The following is a 21,148-nucleotide window of genomic DNA, read 5'->3' on the forward strand; positions in this document are numbered from 1 at the left end:
TTTGGACGAGGACTCAGAGGCTTCTAGTCTGAGGAAACAGGATCAGGTGAGGAACAGGCGAGGTGAGGTGGCTGTGGCTTGCTCTGCTTCTCTGATCTTCCAGCATTCACCCCAATAACTCGCCTCAGGTTTGATTTTATTAAAAAGACCTTTAAGCCGGGTGGTAGTGGTGCACGCCTTTAATCCCAGCACTCGGGAGGCAGAGGCAGGCAGATCTCTGTGAGTTCGAGGCCAGCCTGGGCTACAGCGCGAGATCCAGGAAAGGCGCAAAGCTACACAGAGAAACCCTGTCTCGAAAAACCAAAAAAAAAAAAAGACCTTTAAGATTTGTGCTGCAGGTTCCTGTGGTAGCATCGTCAACACTGTCATTTTTAAGGTTGGTGGTATGCAAACACATGTCCCTTTTATTCAGTTTCATTTCATATGCTCCTATTTCATACTGGCCAAATATTACATGGTAACACATTTAACTACACAAAGAAATGCATATTAATCAGAGCAGAAAAGTCAGTACTTTTAGTAATCTTAGAAAAATTAAGCCCAAATTTTTCAGAATTCTATGCTTATTTGTGAACTATGCTTTAAAGAAAGTATTATAAAAGCAGGACTAGGGCTGGAAAGATAGCTCCGTGGATAAAGATGCTTGGCATGCAAGCCTAATGACCTGAGTTCAGATTCCATGCTGGAAGGAAAGAGCCCAGCCTGAGTTGTCCTCTGACCTCCACAAAATCTACAGTCTGCATATGACAGAAAATGATAGGACTTTCATAGCCTTTTTTTTCTGTTAGAGTGTGTGTGTGTGTGTGTGTGTGTGTGTGTGTGTGTGTGTGTGTGACACAAAAGCAGAAGGAGGGCCATTTGGGAAGAAGAAGGGGACCATTTGGTGAAGGGAGAAGGTAACAGAGGGTTGAATATGGACAGAGCACATAACTTATGAAAATATCATAATGAAATATATCACTTTGTGTGATTAATATACAATACTTTTAAAACATAACTAACACTGTACACAAACATGAGAAAAATCTAGGTAAGCCTTAAAACTCATTACCAAAAGCTTGACCCATGAAAGAGAAACTTGGTAATTTAGACTGTACTAAAATCTACAACTTCTCTGTAGCAGATAATATTATCAGAATGAAAAAACAGGCCACTGAGTATAAAAACAATATTTGCAAAATACACATATATAAAGGACACTCAATATATACACAGAAGCCTTCAAATTGATCAATATAAAAACAATCCCATTTGAAAATGGACAAAGGATGGTACTGGAGCAATGGCTCAGTGGTTAAGAACATTGGCAGTTGTTCCAGAGGACACAGGTTCAATTCCCAGCACCCACATGGCAGCTCATAACCAGGGGATCCGACACCTTCACACAGACAGACATGTAGGGAAAACACCAATGCACATAAAATAAATAGAAATAAATCATTTTTCAAAAAGAAAGAAAAGAAGCAAAGGAAGAGTGGAGATGGCCAATAAGCACATGAAAATGTAAAGGAATTGCAACTTACCATAACGGTGAGATGTCACTTGACACTTAGCGGTACAGCTCAAATTCAAAAGCAGACGATCCCAATAACAGATAAGGTGCCAAGCTACAGGAATGCATTCACTGCTGCAGAGATTGCAAAACTGTACAGCCATTTTGAAAGACAGTTTGGCAATATCTTATAAAGCTAAACATAATCTTAACATATGATCTAGCAACTGTGCTCCTTGGTATTTACCCAACTAATTTGAAATTTTATGTCCACACAAAAAACCTACATGGGAATGCTTACAGCAACTTGACTCAAGACCAGCCAAACTACCGAGATGTGCCTCGATACTAAGTAAACAAGCAGAGGCATCCAGAGAACAGTCTAGTACTCAGAGAGAAAAAGAAGTATGTTATCACGACACAGAGCGGAGTGCTGAATGCAGATTCCTGGAAGAAGTCAGTCCAAAAAAAGGGCTACATAGTGTAGGATTTCAACCATATGGCAGGAAAAATGAGTATACAGGGCCTTAGGGGAAGGAAGCAGAGGCGGGGCACGGGGCTTTTCAAGACTGTGAAATGATTCTATATGATAACACAATTGTGCTTACTTACCATTATGCACCTGCCAAAACTCATTCATCTTTAGAACACAAACAGTGGATACTGTTGGGCTTGGACTCACAGGCTTCTAATCTCAAGCATACTTGGGAAGGTGAGGCAGGAGGATCTCAAGTTCAGGGTCTTCTGGGGTACTTAGTGAGATACTATCTCAAAACAAAAAGGGTACAGGGTTGGCTTGCCTAGCCCATGTTAAGGAGCAGGTTCAATCTCCAGTACTGAAAACAAAACACAGTAAAATGAACACATACCAAATGAGAAAAGAGTGAACCCTAGTGTGCACAAATGAAACAATTATTTAGGAGGCCAGGGCAACCCCCAAATAGAATGTACACTGTGATAAAACAATCTAATTGTATTATAGATTTATGAAGTGGCTGACACGGGGTCATTGCTGTGAGTTTGATGCTACCCTGTCTATAGAGTGGCACTCTGTCTAGACCCCCCCCCCAAAAAAAAGAAACTAAACCATAAATCAGTCAATGTCCTGAAGAGAGGGACGTAACACGTCACTTTGCAAATGAGCAGACTTTAACACTAATGGCAAACAACCAACATGTAATCTCTGTGCTCTTTAGGGGAAAGTTGTTTCCCTGGGCCTGTGAGTTAGCAATCCTGCAATGACTTTACATGTACTTAAATAACTTAAAGAAGTATTAGTTAAACAACTCAGTTAAGTGAAAAGCAGATGGTGGGAGTCAGGTTTCAGCTGCAGTGGGAGTTTACATATAACCAAGGAAAAGAAGTTAGAATGATCTATGGGGTGATGTATTAAAAATCAGCATGAGCTCATTAAGCATAAATATAGGCATTATATGTAAAAATAGTCACACTTACACGTAAGTGTGCAGGTTAATATGCCCACTTACATTTCCTTGTTATATCCAAATGAAAAGATATAGAAGCAGTGAAATTCCAGTGAGAATGAGCAAATCCAGTGGCCGGGTGGTAGGTGTTGGTTTCTAATACTATTCTTCACTCAATGAAACCAGACTATTTTTTGAGAATTGGCTATTTCTAGGACTGGAGAAGGAAACAGACAATATGAACTTACAATGTATTGTCATGCCAGAAAGCAAAGAAATGCTTAAAATAAAAATCTACAACGATGGGGGCGTGCCAAAGGGACACAGAAGCTCCCAGTGTTTACAGCGCAAACACTTGCAGCAACAAAATAAAGTAGTGCTCATATCTGTGAATCCAAACTTGGATAAATGACAAAATAAATGAGTCCTGATTTCAGAAGTTACTTTTACAGAAGAAATCTGAATCAGGTATGTAAGTACTCTATCCTCAAGGTAGGATAGCATAAATTCTCACTTCGTAAGTGTGGCCGCATATAGGGACTTCTAATAAGTACTGGGGTGGGGTGAGTTTTACAGTGGAGACGCCTGACAAATCTTACCTAGATGAATGGATACATGGCCTTGGCATGATATGATGAGGGGGACAGTTTACCTTGGCTGTCTTTCTCTCCCACCCCAACATTTAATCACAGTCTAATAACAGACAAATCCCAGTAGCAAGACATCAAAGAATGTCTATGAAGCCGTCACCGCCAAGAGAATCCAGGACACGATATCTGAATTTAAGATGGTCCTGAGGATAGATTTCTGAAACACAAAACAGATACTAGGCAAAACCCAAGAAATCTGAATAAAGGATGGACTTTAGTTAATATCTTGCACTAACAGTGGTTCGTTGATTGTACCAAATGTCATAAGCTAACGTGTTAGTAACAAAAGAAATCAATTATAGGGCACATGAGAACTCTGCATTATCTTTCCAAGTTTTCTAAAAGCATGAGAATGTTCTAATAATCAGTCTACTTTCCTATCCATGCCTCAGGAAAGATAATTCACCTAGTCATTCTAAGGATTTGGGGGCAGTAATTATCCCCTCAATGAGATTATGTACTTCTTCCCAGAAGTCCTTCCTCCATTCAGTCTCTTGCAAATCTTCCATTACGTAGCACGGAGGCAAGAAAAGTGTAACCTTACTCTTTTGTTTGTTTTTCAAGACAGGGTTTCAGCCCTGGCTGTCCTGGGACTCACTCTGTACAGTAGGCTGGCCTCGAACTCACAGAGATCTGCCTGCCTCTGCCTGCTGAGTGCTGGGATTAAAGTCGTACGCCACCACGGTTGGGCAGTTTTGCCTTTTTTTATCTTTCTGTCTCTTTTGGATACTAGCCAAAGCCTTGAATGCTTTGCAGACGCTCTGGGCTTCCTCACCATTTCTCTGAGAAGCCTCCTCCTCTTCTGCCTCTCCGCTGCTGGCTGGTCTTCATCACCGAACCCACCTGCTTTCTCTAAACACCACCCCTCTTCCTGGCAGCTTGCCTGTTCCGTTTTCTCTTAAACTCTAATAACATTGTCATCAACTGTCAAAAAAGGTCAAAGAACCAATTTGATTTTAGAAAAATACCACTTTTCAAAAAGACAGACTAAAGGGACACTAATGAGTGCTAATCTGTGAACCTTGGGGAAGCAGCTATAAAAGCTATTTGAGAGAAGTGTGGAGAAATTGGAATAGAGAATGGTTCGTTCTTGTTTAGTTATGAGAGTGGCATCGGGCTCATATGGAGAAATAAACAACAGTGGCAAGAAAATTAGGAATGATGGCTCTAAATGGAGAACCTCAAGGCTCATCACACAATTCTTTCACATTTCACAAGCTTCCAAATTCCAAAACAAAAATTCAGGAAAAGTATCAGTATGGTTTTAGATATGGGCAAAATGATAACTGGAGGTTATCTAGGAAAATAAGCATGTCAAGATAATTAGGGGAAATCCTCAGAAGGAATAGTAAGGTTTGACTAGAGATGCCAAGTATGAGAATATAGAACTGGGGCCATTGACCAGCGAGGTAGAGCACTTCTCTCTCATGCTCAAGGATTTGGGCTAGACCCCCAGGACAACAAAAAGGAAAAAAAGAAAGGAAATATATAGCAATTTTAAACAATTAGAACTTTTTGTGTGGCTTTTTCCCCTCTAGAGACTGCAGAGTCCAGTGACAGATCTGTGGACATTCAATGTATGAAGATGGCTCTTCCAATCAATGTGGGAGAAAATAACAAATGGGGTTGGGATAACCAGTTAGCTACTTGGGTAAAAAGTATTCCTATTACCTAAATAAATTCCAAATGAACAAAAGATTTAAAGTATAAAAGCAAACAAACAAAACCCCCTTGTGGGACACACCTGTAATCTGAGCACTTTGGAAGCTGAGGCAGGATTGTGGTTAGTTCTAGGCCAGCCTGGGCTACATAATGCGTACAGATCAGCCAATACAACATAGAAAGATCTTACCTCAAAAAACAGACAAACAAACAAAAAAACAAACAAAACCCTTTTAAAGTGCTAGAGAAGTATATTCAATTCATTCATTCTTTTTTTTTTTTTGGTTTTTTGAGACAGGGTTTCTCTGTGCAGTTTTGCGCCTTTCCTGGGACTCACTTGGTAGCCCAGGCTGGCCTCGAACTCACAGAGATCCGCCTGGCTCTGCCTCCCGAGTGCTGGGATTAAAGGCGTGCGCCACCACCGCCCGGCTCAATTCATTCATTCTTAAATGTAAAAGCCTTTCTAGGCAAAGCAAATTCCCAGTAGCCACAAATACTGATAACTCTAACTACAAAAACAAACAAAATTCAGGAAAACATCACTAAACAATTTTCTTAACTTACAAAAAGCTCAACTGAAAACAGAACACGACCACACACACAGTTCACTGAAAACCAAAAGATGAGAAAATGTGTTCCATCTCTTCTATCAAAATATATCAAACTGGCTGGGCAGTGGTGGGGCACACCTTTAATGCCAGCACTTGGGAGACAGAGGCAGGCAGATCTCTGTGAGTTCAAGGCCAGTTTGGTCTACAGAGTGAGATCCAGGACAGCCAGAGCTGTTATACAGAGAAACTGAGTCTCAAAAAATCAAATAAAAAAATTTTTAAAAATGCATTAAATCTTCATTAAAATATAAGATTCCAATAATTCAGTTTCAGAAGATCAAACCAAAAGCCAATTCATACTCAGTATTGGCATGGATCTGATAAACATTTCCTCTCATACATTGTATGTGGAAGGACACTGGACCGTGATGTCTGAAGGTCAATTTGATAGTAGCTACTGAACTGAAAATGAAAAGCATCCTTTGATCCAGGAATTCTATGGTAGCAATTAACCCCGTGGGCCTAATCTCATTAAATGCATGTATATATTTACTCCAATATGACCCAGTGAAATACTGAAAACAATCTAAAAATTGACCAGTTTGGAATATTAGTTGAAAAAAATAACGAGGTGTTTCTGTATATATTGATACAGAAAGATCTTATAAAACACAAGAAATGAAACAAACAACATAGAAAAGCGTAAACTGTCTAATTCCATTGATGTAAAATAATGAAGTATATGTTGGGTGGCAATTAAAGCTGGTTACCTCTGCAAACATACATATTAGAGAGGGAGGAAAAAACACAGGGGACAAGTCTATTTATAAATTACACAATGAACGAACATATCACACAAAACAAACGTGACACATGCACATTTCTAGCCATCTAGCTACTCTTTGAGAATATTCTGTTATTTAACAAAAGGAAGTTTTTCATCATTCTAAAGCTGGCTTCACTAACAAGGGGCTAATTTTTGTAATTTAAAATTTTTCATATATTTTTTGACTTTCTATATTACCTGGTCTTTTATTCCACGTGCATATATTATATTTCCCTTTCCTTCTTAAAAAAAAACACTTTGTCAGGTTATTTTGAAATATCCTACATGGACTTTCAAATTACTGTAGGTAACTGGCAAGTTTTATACATGGGACTTGCCTTTAGATTTTCATTAAACTTTTGATTTTTCCCTGGTATTCCAATCATGGTTTTTGGTTTTTTTGGTTTTTTTGGTTTGTTTTTTTTTTTTTTTTTTTTGGTGGGGTCAGGGGCAGGATCTCACTACACAGCTCTGGCCAGCTTGGGACTCACTTCGTAGATCAGTATTAAAGGTATGTGCCACCATACTCAGCTCAATCCAGGTTTTTTGACTATCATTTTAACTGTATGCTGTATTTGTGATGCAGTGATTACATGTTGCTGCTTAAGGACCACCTCCTGTACCCTGCAGGGCACTTGATTATCTAGAAGTGCCATTATACATTATGAGTGCAAAAGCGAAAGTACATTAAGACTTTACATATACAGGGGCATGGTGGTGCACAGCTGGAACCTCAGCACTTGGGAGGCAGGTGCAGGACAATTAGGAATTCAAGTCCAGCCTTGATTATATAGGTAGTTTGAGGCTAGTAAGGGCTAAATAAATGAAACACCATCTCAAATACGCATGTAACAAAAAATTAAGGAAAAAGAGGCTGTGAATCTGAAAGACAGTGAGGGCTACATGGAAGGGGTTGGAAGGAGTAAAGGAAAGGGAAAATTACGTAATTATATTATAATCTCAAAAACTTGAGCCGGGCGGTGGTGGCTCACGCCTGTAATCCCAGCACTCGGGAGGCAGAGGCAGGTGGATCTTTGTGAGTTTGAGGCCAGCCTGGTCTACAGAGCTAGTCCAGGACAGGCTCCAAAGCTACAGAGAAACCCTGTCTCAAAAAACCAAAATAAATAAATAAATAAATAAATAAATAAATAAATAAATAATATTTTTAAAGGAAGACTTTACATATATAATTAAAGTATGCATTCAGAAAACAGCATCATACTAAAAAAATACAATATCACAATATTAGTTCACGTTTTTCTGGAGACAGAGAAGCTGAAAAAATGAGATTAAAAGTTAAAAACAAAAAACCCAAATACCAAAACCAAAGTGAGACAATCACTTATTTATTGGACAGGGCAAGGTCATTTAAAGAGAGGAAACATATCCAAAAAATGGGTTTATTGGTGTTACAGGCATCAAGGCTCACAAACAATAGTATTCAATACATCATGGAAACAGGTCACGTACAGCCAGGAAGATGCTGTCATGTCACTCAAAAGTATGCCACAAGTGCTTAGGAAGCAATCATTAGGGAGTAACTGTGCATACTTGTCACCAATTCACAATCTTTATTCCCTGCAGCTGAGCTATTAGCCCATAGGATTTGGCTAGTTCCCTGGTTATAAAGTGTGTTCCTGTGTTCTGGAGAACTTTGATTGTATGTCTCCTACTTTTTAACGTCACTGAAATCATGTCAGTATAGGCTTACCTAGCACTAGCTCACATCACTGTTTTTGAACTACCCTAGGCAGTAATGGACTATCGCACAGTATTGTAAATAATATTCTGTACTGAACACACTTAGCACTGTTACAATGCACCCATATCTTATTAAGTTTTATAGTACCATATTTCAAGAAGATAGCAGAAATTCAATGAAGTCGATTTAAAAAAAAATTTGGGATGTTTACCTGGCCTGAGGTATACAAGCTGTCCGCAAAGGTGGACATATCTAAAATTTACTATGTCAATTATTTGCTAAAAATTTTAGCATTATTTTTAGCAAGATTTTCTTGGCTGGGTAGGCAAGAATAGATTTTAATATCCATTGTAGAAACTAAATAAATGTTAGAAGCAGTATTACAGAATGGATGTTCGGCTAGAAGGGAAACTATTCTATGTAACAAGATTAACTGAGTAGTCTGTCAGGTATTGGCTTTCCCTCTTTAAATCCATTAATCTATCAACTACTTTTTTTACTGTGATACTGTGTATGAACCTAAGGCCTTGCATATGCTAGCCAAGCATTCTACCAGATTAACAATCCCAGCCCCTCAACCACTTCCTCTCACTGTACTGGGCTCTGGGTTCTCAAGGTGAGTGTTCACTCCATATAGAAAACCATATTTAGGAATCTGGTCACAACGACTAACTACTGCATGAATTCATTTTTAGTAAATGATCAGATTATACATATGTAGACTATTAGTTCCCTAGGACCTAGGTGGGACACACTGGGAGGAAATCGGAGGTGACTACTAAAGAATACAGGGCTTCTTTAGGGGTAGTAAAATGGCCTAGATTTATCATGTAGTTGCACAATTTTGCAATTATATTAAAAGTTACTTAATTGTATGCTTTTAAATTTGTATAACTTCTTTAAAGGTAAGGTCTCATAGTGTATCTCAATCTGGCCTTGAGTTTGCGTGACAACTTTCCTGCCTTGGCCTCCTGAGTGTTAGAATTACAGGCGTGAGCCACATCTGGCAACTATGCCCTTTAAAAGAATGAAATTACAAAGCATGTAGATTAATTCTCAGTTAACATTGTTATGAAAACACATTAAGAAGGAAGACAGTCCCCAAAGAGAAGAAAACGAGAGGCTCTTCAATCAAGTACTAGTCAGGGAGAATGGGAGAAAGGCTTGATGTGCAGCATGCTTCCTGCATGCCATTTTGATTTCACTATCATCACGTTAGTTCTTAGATTCACTTTTTCTGGGGGGTTGGAATTAAGACAGGGATTCACTAAGATAGCCCAGATTTGCCCCAAACTGGTGATCCTCCTAAGTGCTAGGATTACATGCACATGCCACCACACCTGGCTTGACTTCACATTTTTAGACTGTTACTAAATTATTGTAGGCGATCAGTAGATTTCTGAGTTGTTCTCATTAGAGAACAGCGTCAGTGCTACATAGACTTGGAAAAACAAAAGAATCACAATCCAATACCAAGGGGCTGGGATGTAGCTCAGTTTGTAGAGTGCTTGCTTAGCATGCATAAGGCCCTAGGTTCAATCCCCAGGACCCAGAAAACCAGGTATAGTGGCAGCACCTATAATCTTAGCACTGAGGAGGTGGAGGCATAAGGATCATCCTTGGCTACATAGTGAGGTTGAGGCTAGCTCAGGTTATGTGAAATCCTCTTTACAAACAAAAAACAAAAACAAATCAATGACAAAATAATCTTGTCCTTTGAAGCTGTGCATTACCAGGTAGAAAGGCTGAGGTTCATTCCTAATGAAAAAATGCCACCAAGTGTGAGAACATTTGGATAGCAAGACCCTGCCTGAAACAAACAAACAAAAAAGCTTCAGGTGGGTTTCCTATCAAAATCCACAGTTATTCCCTTTACACCTATATAATTGAACAAAATTAATGTGCTGATGCTTGTGGAAAGCAATAGTCTCTACGAAGTAATGTTGAGCTTCTTAGTTTCCTAGCTAAAAAAGCTCCTCCAATTTTCCTAAGAGTAAAATGACTGTTTCTGAAAAACATTCAAGGATCTGTCCTTATGCTCACCTTCAGCACCATAGTGAAGATGGAAAACTCCAAGCCAGCTTGCAATCAGAAGCTACGAAGCAACTTCTTAAATGACCTTAATTTTCTAAGAGAATTGAAATAGATTAGCTCCAAATATTTAGAACATATTTGGCCCAATTTCTTTGCATATGCCTTTATATTAAGTGAGACATTTCTTTATTTTCACTAATTTACCAGTTTAGTATGAAATAAATAAGTCAACAGACTTTGAATGAGTGAAACTGGCTAATGACAATCAGTTTTCCTCAATCAATACTACTCTACACAGGCAAGATAATGAAGTCACAATTGTCTTTTTGGTCTACTTTCAACTAGTCTTACATTATATAATCAGTGAAAATTTTACAACAGAACAACAGGAGTAGTTTCACAGCAAGATGAACTTGTTAAATATATATGTTATGGTAGAATTTCTGACACAGAAATTGCTCACTGCACACAGAATCTCAGAAGTGATGAAACAAGACAGCTAATGTTAGAAGGTATCTGGGAGTAGGGTCTGGAGAGAAACCATTGATAAAGTAAAAACTGGCAAGTATCTGTAAAAGCAGAGTCACTCTTTAGGGAACCTAAGAAAAACTGCAAAGTCACCATTTTGGTCTTCTTAAAGAAGTCGGTCTAATAAGAATTGAAGACCATTTGACTCTTGTGTTGCCATTTGACTCTTGTGTTGCAAAATGCAGGTGTTACATGGTATTTTCAGGACTCCTAAAACCTGTAGTGCAAAAGAAAAGAAATCTACGAAAATAAATAATCACAAAAATCCCAACATTTTTCTGGGAAATGTGTTCAAAACAGTGACTTTTACAAAACATGGGAATTGTTTCAAATGAACAAAAAAAACCTCTATACGAAACTTCAAAGACTCATTTCACAGATAACTTATACACCATTTGATTTCAACAATGTACAAACAAGGGCCATAGATTATTGTAATTAGCTCTGAAATAGCAATATAAATACTGATGTTTCGGGGAGTGTTTGACACTCCAAACTCCAATACTCAATTCTGTGTCTGTCCTGTTATTTAATTTGTAAAAAGCTTAACGGCGCAGTGAGTCAAACTTTCGTAACTTCAATGACGTGTTAGAGGACAATGCATCGAGGTTTGAAGAATTTGTTGCATCCGAAGGCCGGAACAGTACTCGGCCACGATGATTAAATACATAAAAAGATGGGTGATTCCTTAAGGTATCAAATGTCCTTAAAAAGAAAAAAAAAGCACCAATTTTAAATAAACCTTTATAAAAGCACATTTGGAAAATAAGCAGGCTTCTAATTAATTATGAATTTGCTGTGAATTATATTTTAAATAGGAATAAATCTGAGATTAGACTACAAATGGTAATCACACTGTATTGCATATTTTTACTCTACAAAGACTGCAAGAAACTTGGAAATGACCATAAAGTTCTCAGATTTTTTTTCTTCAGCCATTCATTCCTTCCAGGATGCCTATCAATGATAACAAATACTAGATGAACTTCAGTCATCTCTATAAATTTAAAAGTAGCTTATGATAAATCATCTTTCAAATGCTAGCACACAAACTGTACTTCTGATTATTCTCCCTTGGCCCTAAGCCATAGACATTTCAAGGATTTGTTTTTCAAGTACAGTGAAAAATTCCTTTTGGCCTTCTGTATGTACTAGTGGCCAAATTCAACTATTTTGCTGCCCCCTACTTGACGCCATTTGGTTTGGCTCTTTTCTTTCCTGGCCTCTTGCCTGAGAGCCTTCAAAGACTCTCTCAGTGAGATTTGTATCATCTAAAAAAGTCCATAAATGTCCTGAGATATGAGCTTTTAGTGTTTGCTTTTAAATATTATTTTCTTGAAAAGAACCAGAGAATCTTCCCTTTATGGAAAAAATCTCAAAGTTAGCCCCATTTAACCACCCAAATGGAAATAAGGGGGGTGGGCTGGAGAGGTAGCTCAAGGGTTCAGAATGTATACTGTTCCTACAGAGCACCAGGGTTTTGTTCTCAGCATCTATGCTGGGTGGGTGGCTCATAACTGCCTTTAACTCCAGTTCCAGGTGCATCCAATTCTGTCTGGCCTCCATGGGCACCTGCATGCACATAAACTCATGTACCCACATATACATAAATACAAAATAATCTTAAAATAAATTGAAATAATAAAGTAAATGGAGGGGGAGTAACTTCCTCCAGTGTAGAGATATTTACTGAAAATATTGTAAAGGGCTATTTTTATAGATAAAGAAGGTAGGGAAAGCCCAGAAATGGAATTGAACAAACTGAAGTAAAAATATGAGGCAGGCAAGCAAACAGAAAACAGGAGAAACATGCAGAATAATGATGGTATTAATCCAGAAAAATAGAAAAAGGGCTAAGGGTACTCCTTAGGTTCAAATGACAGAGGAAACAGAAAAGTCAGTTACTCTTCCAAATACTAAGCTGGGACAAGAGGATAAAAGAAAAAGAAGGAAGACACAAGGAGGTAGAGAGGAGACAGGAGACAAAAAAAAGGAAGGAACCTAGTTAATGCTTCTGAGCTATTATCTTTCTATGTACCTATTCATCTGTCTATCACATTCTAACGAACCAGTGATTTTAGGCCACTAGCAGGAACCATAATCTAATACCTTGTTTTTACTTTTCTCCTCTTATGGTCTTCCTATTTAACCTAGACTCTCTTGGAACTCACAATTCTTCTGTTTCATCCTTGAGAGTGCTGGGCTTACAGGCATGTGCCCCTATACTTGGCTTTCAACTTCGACTTGTCCTATGACACCAAATACTGACTTAGTACTTCTGCCTCATTACTCCTACATAATCAAACTACATAATCAAAAGATAAAAATGAAACCAACTTTTGTGTAGCTGAAATCATGCTGTAAATCATGTACAGAAAACAAATCTCTCTGAAGTTAAATGCTTCTGGAAAGGAACTTACTTATTCTTTAATTCTGAAGTGGCATCCATGTCTTTGAACTCCCCTGCGATATGAACTATGCCATAACAGGTAACGGCAAAGGCCAGAAGTGTCTGAAGAACTATCTGTGAGTATAAAGATGCAGATTAACAAACAGCATATAAACACTATTTGAAAAATTGACAGTCTGCTTCCCCCAACCCCACCCCGCACTGTGCAAGTTCTAACAAGCATTCCTCAGTGCCACTCGCCAAGGAGTCACTTCTTGAAATGATTTACACTCAGACACAATAAAATCTCTTAAGTACAATAACACTTTTGATGTTTTAGGAAGTGAACTTAGCAACATGCTCAGAGGAGCAAAGTCACCAAGTACTAACTGGTACCAAGCCACTTAGAACTCAAGTACCAAATAGTGTCTGCTTTCAAGAGCAACTAAAACTCTTCTTTGTTATTTTAGTACTGGTTAGTATCAGAGAGGGCACAAAGCATATGAGCAGAGTATAAAGAAAAACAATAAAAAGGTATCACGTACCCGCCAACCAACTAAACTTTCAACCCTTGTCATTTTGAAACAGGGTCTCATTACATATCCCAAGTTGGCATTAAACTCACAATCCTCCTGCATTAGCTTTTCCAGATGCAGCAATTACAGGTATATGCCACCAAACCTGGCTTCTCAGAACTTTCCAAGTCCCTGTCCCATTATTTCCTTTCTTTCCTTCTTAAAGTTAACTATTGTACTTAATTGTGTATTAATCAGTTCCTTGCTGTTCTTAACAATTTTCCTTCTGTTTTTGAACAATTATGGAACCTCCAAAACACATTATGGTTTACTTTTACTCATTTCGAATCTCATTTAAATGCACTCAAATACATTCTTTTGAGTCTAGCTGTCTTCCCTCAACATTCTGTGTGAGATGCATCCCCACAGCAGCAGTCTATTCTTTTCGTTGTGTTTAGCACTTACCATATGAAAACACCATGATCTATTTCATTACTGCTGGGAATGTGGGGTGTTTCCTGTTATTTTTATAAGGCCAACATAAATATTTCTACATGTCTCCTGGTACACAGGAATGGAAATTCTGAGTACAGAGTATGTGTGTGTTCAGATTTATTACATAACACCAAACTGCTTTCTAAACAGGTTGTGCAAGCAACAATGCTTAATTTAATGTTTGAAATTAACCAACATGGGATTATGGGCCTCTTTTCTTAATTATGATTACATGAATTTTTAAAATTTGCCAATTGAGAATCCTAAGAAAGTTATTTTAAGTAGATATAAAAATGCATGTATGTTTGGATACATCTACCAAGAAGAAAAGGTGAGAGGAGGGTAAGTTAACAGCCATGTATACCATAGCTTTAGTTAGAAACAGCTAGAGACATAAGTAACCACAAGCTAGTACTGTCTAAATCAAAACCCAACAACATTTGAAATGTTACTTTACATTGCAACTACCAATCTACCAGAGATTGTCTTCTTTTTTGTTTTTTGTTTTTTCCCCCGGAGCTGAAGATCGAACCCAGGGCCTTGCGCTTGCTAGGCAAGCGCTCTACCACTGAGCTAAATCCCCATCCCATTTTTTATTTTTTATTAAGAGATTTTCTATTCATTTTACATACCAACCACAGATTCCCCTGTCCTCCCTCCTCCCACCCTCCAGCCCTTCCCCCCAAGCCATCCCCCATTCCCATCTCCTCCAAGGCAAGGTCTCCCATGGAGATTCAGCTCAGCCTGGTACATTCAGTTGAGACAGGTCCAAGCCCCTCCTCCCTGCACCAAGGCTGTGCAAAGTGTCCCACCATAGGCACTAGGCTCCAAAAAGCCGGCTCATGCACTAGGGATGGGTCCCATTCCCACTGCCTGGGGGCCCCCTAAACAGTTTAAGCTAAACTTGTTTTTTAAAACAGGGTCTCAGCTCAATGTTGTTGAGGAAAACCTTGAACTTCTGAGCCTCCGGTTTCTACATTTTAAGTGCTAGGATTATAGGCGTGTGCCACCATGCCCAATTTATTGGGTATAGAGGATCAAACACAGGGATTTGTGTATGCCAGGCAAACACTGTACTGAATTACATTCCTAGCCCCAAGGAGATTGTGTTTCATATAACACAGCAAGAATGTGGTAAATCAATGAATTGTCATGAAAGTATGTCCCAGAAAAATGATGTCCAAGGAAAACTATAAAGTAGGTGTGGTGGCACATACTTGCAATCTCAGCACCCAGGAGATGAAGGCAGCAGCAGAATCAAGAGTTTCAAGGCCATTTTTGGCTACATACAATTTCAGTGGTAGCCTAGGCCACACAGACTCTGTCTCCAAAACAAAACAAAAACCAAAGCTAGCTAACTACAAGACGACATATATACTTAGTACTGGATAACGAATTTGGGGACTCTTCCCTGGTGAAGACTATTTCTCCTATTCTCAGCACTCCTTAGTTATCGGTGCATAATTGTCTAGTGTTGAGGCTCCATGGTTATCCCTTAAATCATACACATACAAGTAACATTATAGGAACTGAGCAGTTGTATTTATATATTTAAGAATATATAGATATATACATATGTATGTAACACAATTTAAGAAATAGAGGCCAGGAATTTGAGTGACATGGGAAAGGTTGGAGGGAGCAAAAGGGGAAATGATATAATTATATTTTAATTTCAAAAACAATTTTTAAAGTTCATATACACATACATAATGCTTTTATAAAGGATCTAGTTTCAACCTTATTTTGTTGTTTATTTCACATTTATTTATAGTGAGGAAACATAGGTGCCATAGCGTTAAGGATTCAAGTCAGAGACTTGCAGAAGTTGGTTCTCTCCTACTATGTGGATTCCAGGGATTAAAGCCAGATCATCAGGCTGAACAGCAAGTGCTTTTACCCACTGAAACATCTTTACCACTGAGACATCTCACCAGTTCCCAAAAGCTGTTTCAATTAGGCAAAACAAAGTACATGTACCTAAGACAACACTGTGTATACATAGGAAAAATAGGAACAAGACTAAACCCTGATAGCCTTTAAACTATTACGAGTAAATGTGAAATTGCCAAGGAATTGGATCAGTTCTGTTGGTGCTATTGTTTTAATTTTGTGTGATTAGTTTATATTTTTCACACCTATTGTTTAATTCTGTTACAAAGAACTTAACTATTTTTCTAAGTTTAAATCTAAAGTAACACTAAATTATAAGTCAAGTGAGGACTAGGCATTAATTCAGGTTATAATCATTGATTCCTGTCTGTAAATAAGTACTGTCAGCATTGCTTGTTTTTAAACTTCATTTTCAAAAGGAACTACTGGGCCAGTGAAATGGGTGAGTGGGTGAGGATGCTTGCCACCAAGTCTGATGAACTGAAATTTTTTTCCCTTGGTACCCACATGATGAAAGAAAATTGACTCCTGCTGTTTGTCTTTTGACCTACACACTTGTGCCATAATATAATATTTAAAAAGGAATTTTTATAAAAATTTGAGACAAATAACAATTTTAAAGGCCATTTTATACTGTGGATACAAAAGCTTCTAGAAAGGCCCCCTATTTCCTTCTTTAGTTTTTGTTGTTTGATAAAGGGTCTTACTCTGTAGTCCAGGTTGACCTCAAACTCACAACAATCCTCATGCCTCAATCTCCCAAGTGCTGTGATTATAGCTGTGAGCCACCATGGCTGATAAAAAGTTCTAATAGAAAATCTTTAAGATTTCAAAATCTTTAGATTTTATAGAGTGATAAAAGCAGGTAACATCTGGGCAAGGTAACACAAGTCTTTAGTCCTAGCATTCAGGAGGCAGAGGCAGGGGCAGAGGCAGAAGAAGATAGATCTCTGTGAGTTTGAGACCAGCTAGATCTACATAGCAAGTTCAAAGTCATCGAGAGCTAAACAGTGAGACTCTAGCTCAAAAAAAGAAGCAGGTAACAGATGTCATATCATGCTTGAAAATGAAAAGAATAAAATAAAATAACATAAAAATTACCACAAGCAAAGTGGTTGATTTTTAAATACGTATTTAATGGAATATAAACGACCAACTTACATCTATTGGTAGTGATTCATCTTCCTTTTCTGTTAGTCGCATATAAGAACGATCTATAAACCAGAAACATACCATTAAGGAAATTGTAGCCTGTTTTCCTTTCTTAAAATGCAAGAAAATCAATATACCAAAGAAGTGGCTGATTTACATGCTACATAAAGTAATGCTAATCCCAGATTCCTCAAAAACCTCTTCTAATGCAGTCAGCCTTATCTTTATGAATTAGTTTATGCTTGTCATGGCCTGTCTTTATCAACTTAACTGAGTGACAGATGGCCAAGTATGAAACTGAAATAACTAAGCATAATTTTTCATCCATTAGTATAGAAAATCTAGAAATTCTCCAACTTTCTTTCACTAAGTGGTCAAAGAAGTCATAATTATTTAACAGTCAACAGGACTACAAACATCTTCATTGCTGAATGACCCTGCCATTGTACAGTGAAGCCAAAGTGAAAACTGGCATGGGAATGTTTCTCTTCAGTGTAGTGGTGTAATTGGAGTTTCGGGACACCAATTTCTGTCCCTGCTGCTACTTAATTCTGCTGCTGCCTTAACTTCAGGAGGCAGCAAGAGTCTGAAGGATCAGGATTTGGAAACTGGTAACCCTGAGTCATACATAGCACCAGCTCTTCTATTTACTATAATTTACTGTACCTCACTTAAGACATCCTCAGCAACTCCAACATGTATTTCAATTGTAGAGTGTTAAAATGTGAAAGTGAGCAGAGTGTTTCTTAGACTCAAAGAGCTACAGAACCATTCACCTGAGTTTCCTCCGTGGTAAAATGGGAATGTGAAAGTTAAACAGGGTTTGTTTAGTGCATGATTGCTGCACTGCTATAGTAAAGGTCACTATGGCAGAGATGAGCATGCTACACCACCACAGGATGCTATCTGATGCCACAATTTCACATGACACAACTAGTGTCAAAGGTAATGCCAGACTTTTGCCAGCATGAGCATTACAGAGATCTTGCTGCAGTTACAAATCCATAAGGCATTCGAATCACGTGAAAAATATAAAATCCAAAATCTTAATTCTAGATTAAGTAGGACTTATTATTATGAAGCATACTTCATAATATACTCTAGACTTAAAATACCCAAATTGTTTTAAGTGAATGTGGTATGACTCTGTTAAAAAGGTATGTTTCAGACAGATTATATTTGAATTTACAGAACTTATAATGGCGGGAGTAAAAACAAAACCAATCCAATATCAAAAGTAGTTTTGAATTAACCTTCCAATGTCCCACTTCTAGCTAGCTTTCTTCTTTGAATGAAGTCTAACATGGCACTTTAACACTAGCTAGGCATTTCTTCATTGTTGAAATGAGGACGTTGGACTTCAAGCAAGGGCCTTCTTTGCACCACGACTGTATAATAGAGCCAAAGCTTACTTTGAAAATAACACAGTACTCCAGTGTATGCTAATCTCCTCTAGGACAGTGCTTCACAAAGTAATGTGCATGTAAATCACCCAGGGATCTATTAAAATGAAGATCTGATTCAATAGGTCTGAGGTGGAGCCTGAGTGTCTACTAACAAGCTCCCAGGTGATGTCCATGACGCTAGCCTATTGACCACACTACGAGCAGCAAGGGTAAGACACTTTCTGCGGGTCCCACCAAATTACTACTCCCCATGAGCATTTATACACACACATACACATACACACCCCTTTGCATATCCATATTATTTTACTGTAATTATTTCTCCACTAGCCTAAGAACTCCCTTATGGCATCGCGGAACCTCTAGCATCTAAAAGCTGAAGTAACTTCAATCATTGATCTGAGAAAAAATTTAAAACCCACCATATAGCACGTTATCTTCTGCCCAAGGTCACACAGATTTAACAGTTAAGCGAAATTTTAACGACCAACCCTTTAATGTTACCGGTCCACTGCTCTTTCCCGTGTCACACTGCCTCCCTGAGGCAAATGGTCACTTAACTTCTCAGACTCTGCCTGGACAGCAGAGCGCCCAGGATGCTGTCGACCTGTCATGAAGCCACAAGCATTCAAAGTTCTCAATCCCACACTTTGTCTGATCCGCTTTATGCTGGATCTGACATCTCGAGTCTTAAGTTCTGAGACAGACTCCTGCTCTGAATCCTTTCTCAAACATCAGCAACCTCTTCTAACCTTTCTGCAGTCTAGCTGTTCCACACCCCTCCAATTTTAAGCCTTCCACCGAGGACCCTGAACTGCTTTACTTAGTCACCCCAAACTATACGGTCTCTAAGGGCTGTTCCTCCGGCACTGGGTCCGACAGTTCCTCAGGGGAGCGCCCCCACACAGCCCTAGGTGTCCCGCACGCGAGAAGTCCCCGTCCTTCATGCACTTACGCTGAGCAGCTGAAAAGGCAGCATGGGCTAGGGCAAAGAGGCCGACGCCTACAAGTCCTTTCCACAGCGATGGCGCCATGATTCGGAAGGAGCGGCAGCCCAACAAAAGGAGGCGAAGGGCGGTTGAGCTATTCCTCCTTTCACCGGCGGGCGTCCACGCGGCGCAGGAACATGACGTCACCAAAGCCCTGGGCGCGAAGTGCCGGGTGGCGCAAAACTCAGTGAGCCGTGAGAATGAGGAAAAAGGAATGCTGGGAAGAAGGAGAAAGCGACACGGAAAAAGGTCCTCAGGGCCTCCTTCGAGTCTGCGCAGTGCCGCTTCTCTCCGAGGGGCGGAGCTGAGCCGAGGGCGTGAAAGAATAGGCCAAGTGAGACCAATGGGGAGGCGCAGAAAAAATGCCAGCAAATAAGCGCTGGACTTGGAGAAGGGGCGGGACTTACGGAAAGGCCCAGGAGGAGAAGAGGGTGGGGCTGGTGGTAAAGGCTGTGGGTGCAAGATTCAGAATCCTAGCAGTTTGTATTTATAAGTTGGCTAGTTAGTTGATTTGTTTTTCTTTCGAACCCAAGTCCTTTGCTTTCATTAAGTCTTCCCTATGCTTCTGGCTTCGGACAACTGGTACTGAGGAAGGTTGCAAGGGAATTAGCGTGAGGAGGCAAATAAAGTGTGAGGAGGCAAATAAAGGCAAATAAAGTGTCTCCACACTTTATTTGCCTTTATTTGTGGAGGGTGATAACTTGGGGGGCGGGGTTGGAGCCCTGAACGCTTGACTTGCAGGAGACGCTCAGAAAATTAATTTAGCTTCGTACTTTTCTACTTTACCTTTCTTTGAGAAAAATCCACGCAAAAAGGAGTGTAGCATAGCAGAACTGTTTTGTCGTGAAGAATGCTAGCATGCATTAAGGAAAAAATAAATCAATAAAGGGATGTTTAAAACAATCTGATCAGGATCCAAATATAACCTCCTTTCTCCGTTTTTGTCTTCATCTCCTAAAATGTAGGCATTCAAAAGTGAGGTCTTCCCTTGATCTCTTTTTGCTCTGCTCTCTGTTCACAAGTTCATTAATTCGTTTCCACTTCAGACCAGCATAGATACTATAGTGATTCCAAATCAACAACTGTGTCTCGAATACCACTCCTTAGCTCCAGGTCAGCATTCCCAGCTACCCACTGCTGGATATTAATTTGCATGTGAGTAGACCCCGTGGTACATGAAATTTATATGGCCAAACGTAATTCACCCCCTCAACTCTATACAAGTTACTTCAGTGCCCCTGCTGAGTGGCACAGCTTTGTAAACTGCACATCACAAAATAAATGTAAAGTGTAATTACCGTTCTTTTCCATCGACCTCTAAAGAACTGTCATCTCAGTTGACTCACCAGTACCTGTTTACTGGTGCTCCTTATTATGCTTTTTAAATGTGAAGCATCCCCACTTGTGATCTCCTTAATCTACTCAAATCAGAGTATATCA

General features: G+C 39.1%; 1 protein-coding gene across 1 annotated transcript; it reads right to left on the reverse strand.

The window, feature by feature from the left end:
• Positions 1 to 7,930: 7,930 nt before the first annotated feature.
• Positions 7,931 to 19,933, reverse strand: Mmgt1 (membrane magnesium transporter 1). Its single transcript, XM_052739744.1, has 4 exons — positions 19,675 to 19,933; positions 17,323 to 17,375; positions 13,290 to 13,393; positions 7,931 to 11,574 (listed from the first exon to the last, which is right to left on the reverse strand). Exons 1-4 carry the CDS (start codon positions 19,751 to 19,753, stop codon positions 11,415 to 11,417), a joined length of 396 nt encoding a protein of 131 aa, XP_052595704.1. The 5' UTR covers positions 19,754 to 19,933; the 3' UTR covers positions 7,931 to 11,414.
• Between the last annotated feature and the right edge of the window lie 1,215 nt (positions 19,934 to 21,148).

Source organism: Peromyscus californicus, unplaced genomic scaffold, assembly GCF_007827085.1.
Source record: "Peromyscus californicus insignis strain IS unplaced genomic scaffold, ASM782708v3 Scaffold_10__1_contigs__length_136768540, whole genome shotgun sequence".
Classification (NCBI taxonomy): Eukaryota; Metazoa; Chordata; class Mammalia; order Rodentia; family Cricetidae; genus Peromyscus; species Peromyscus californicus.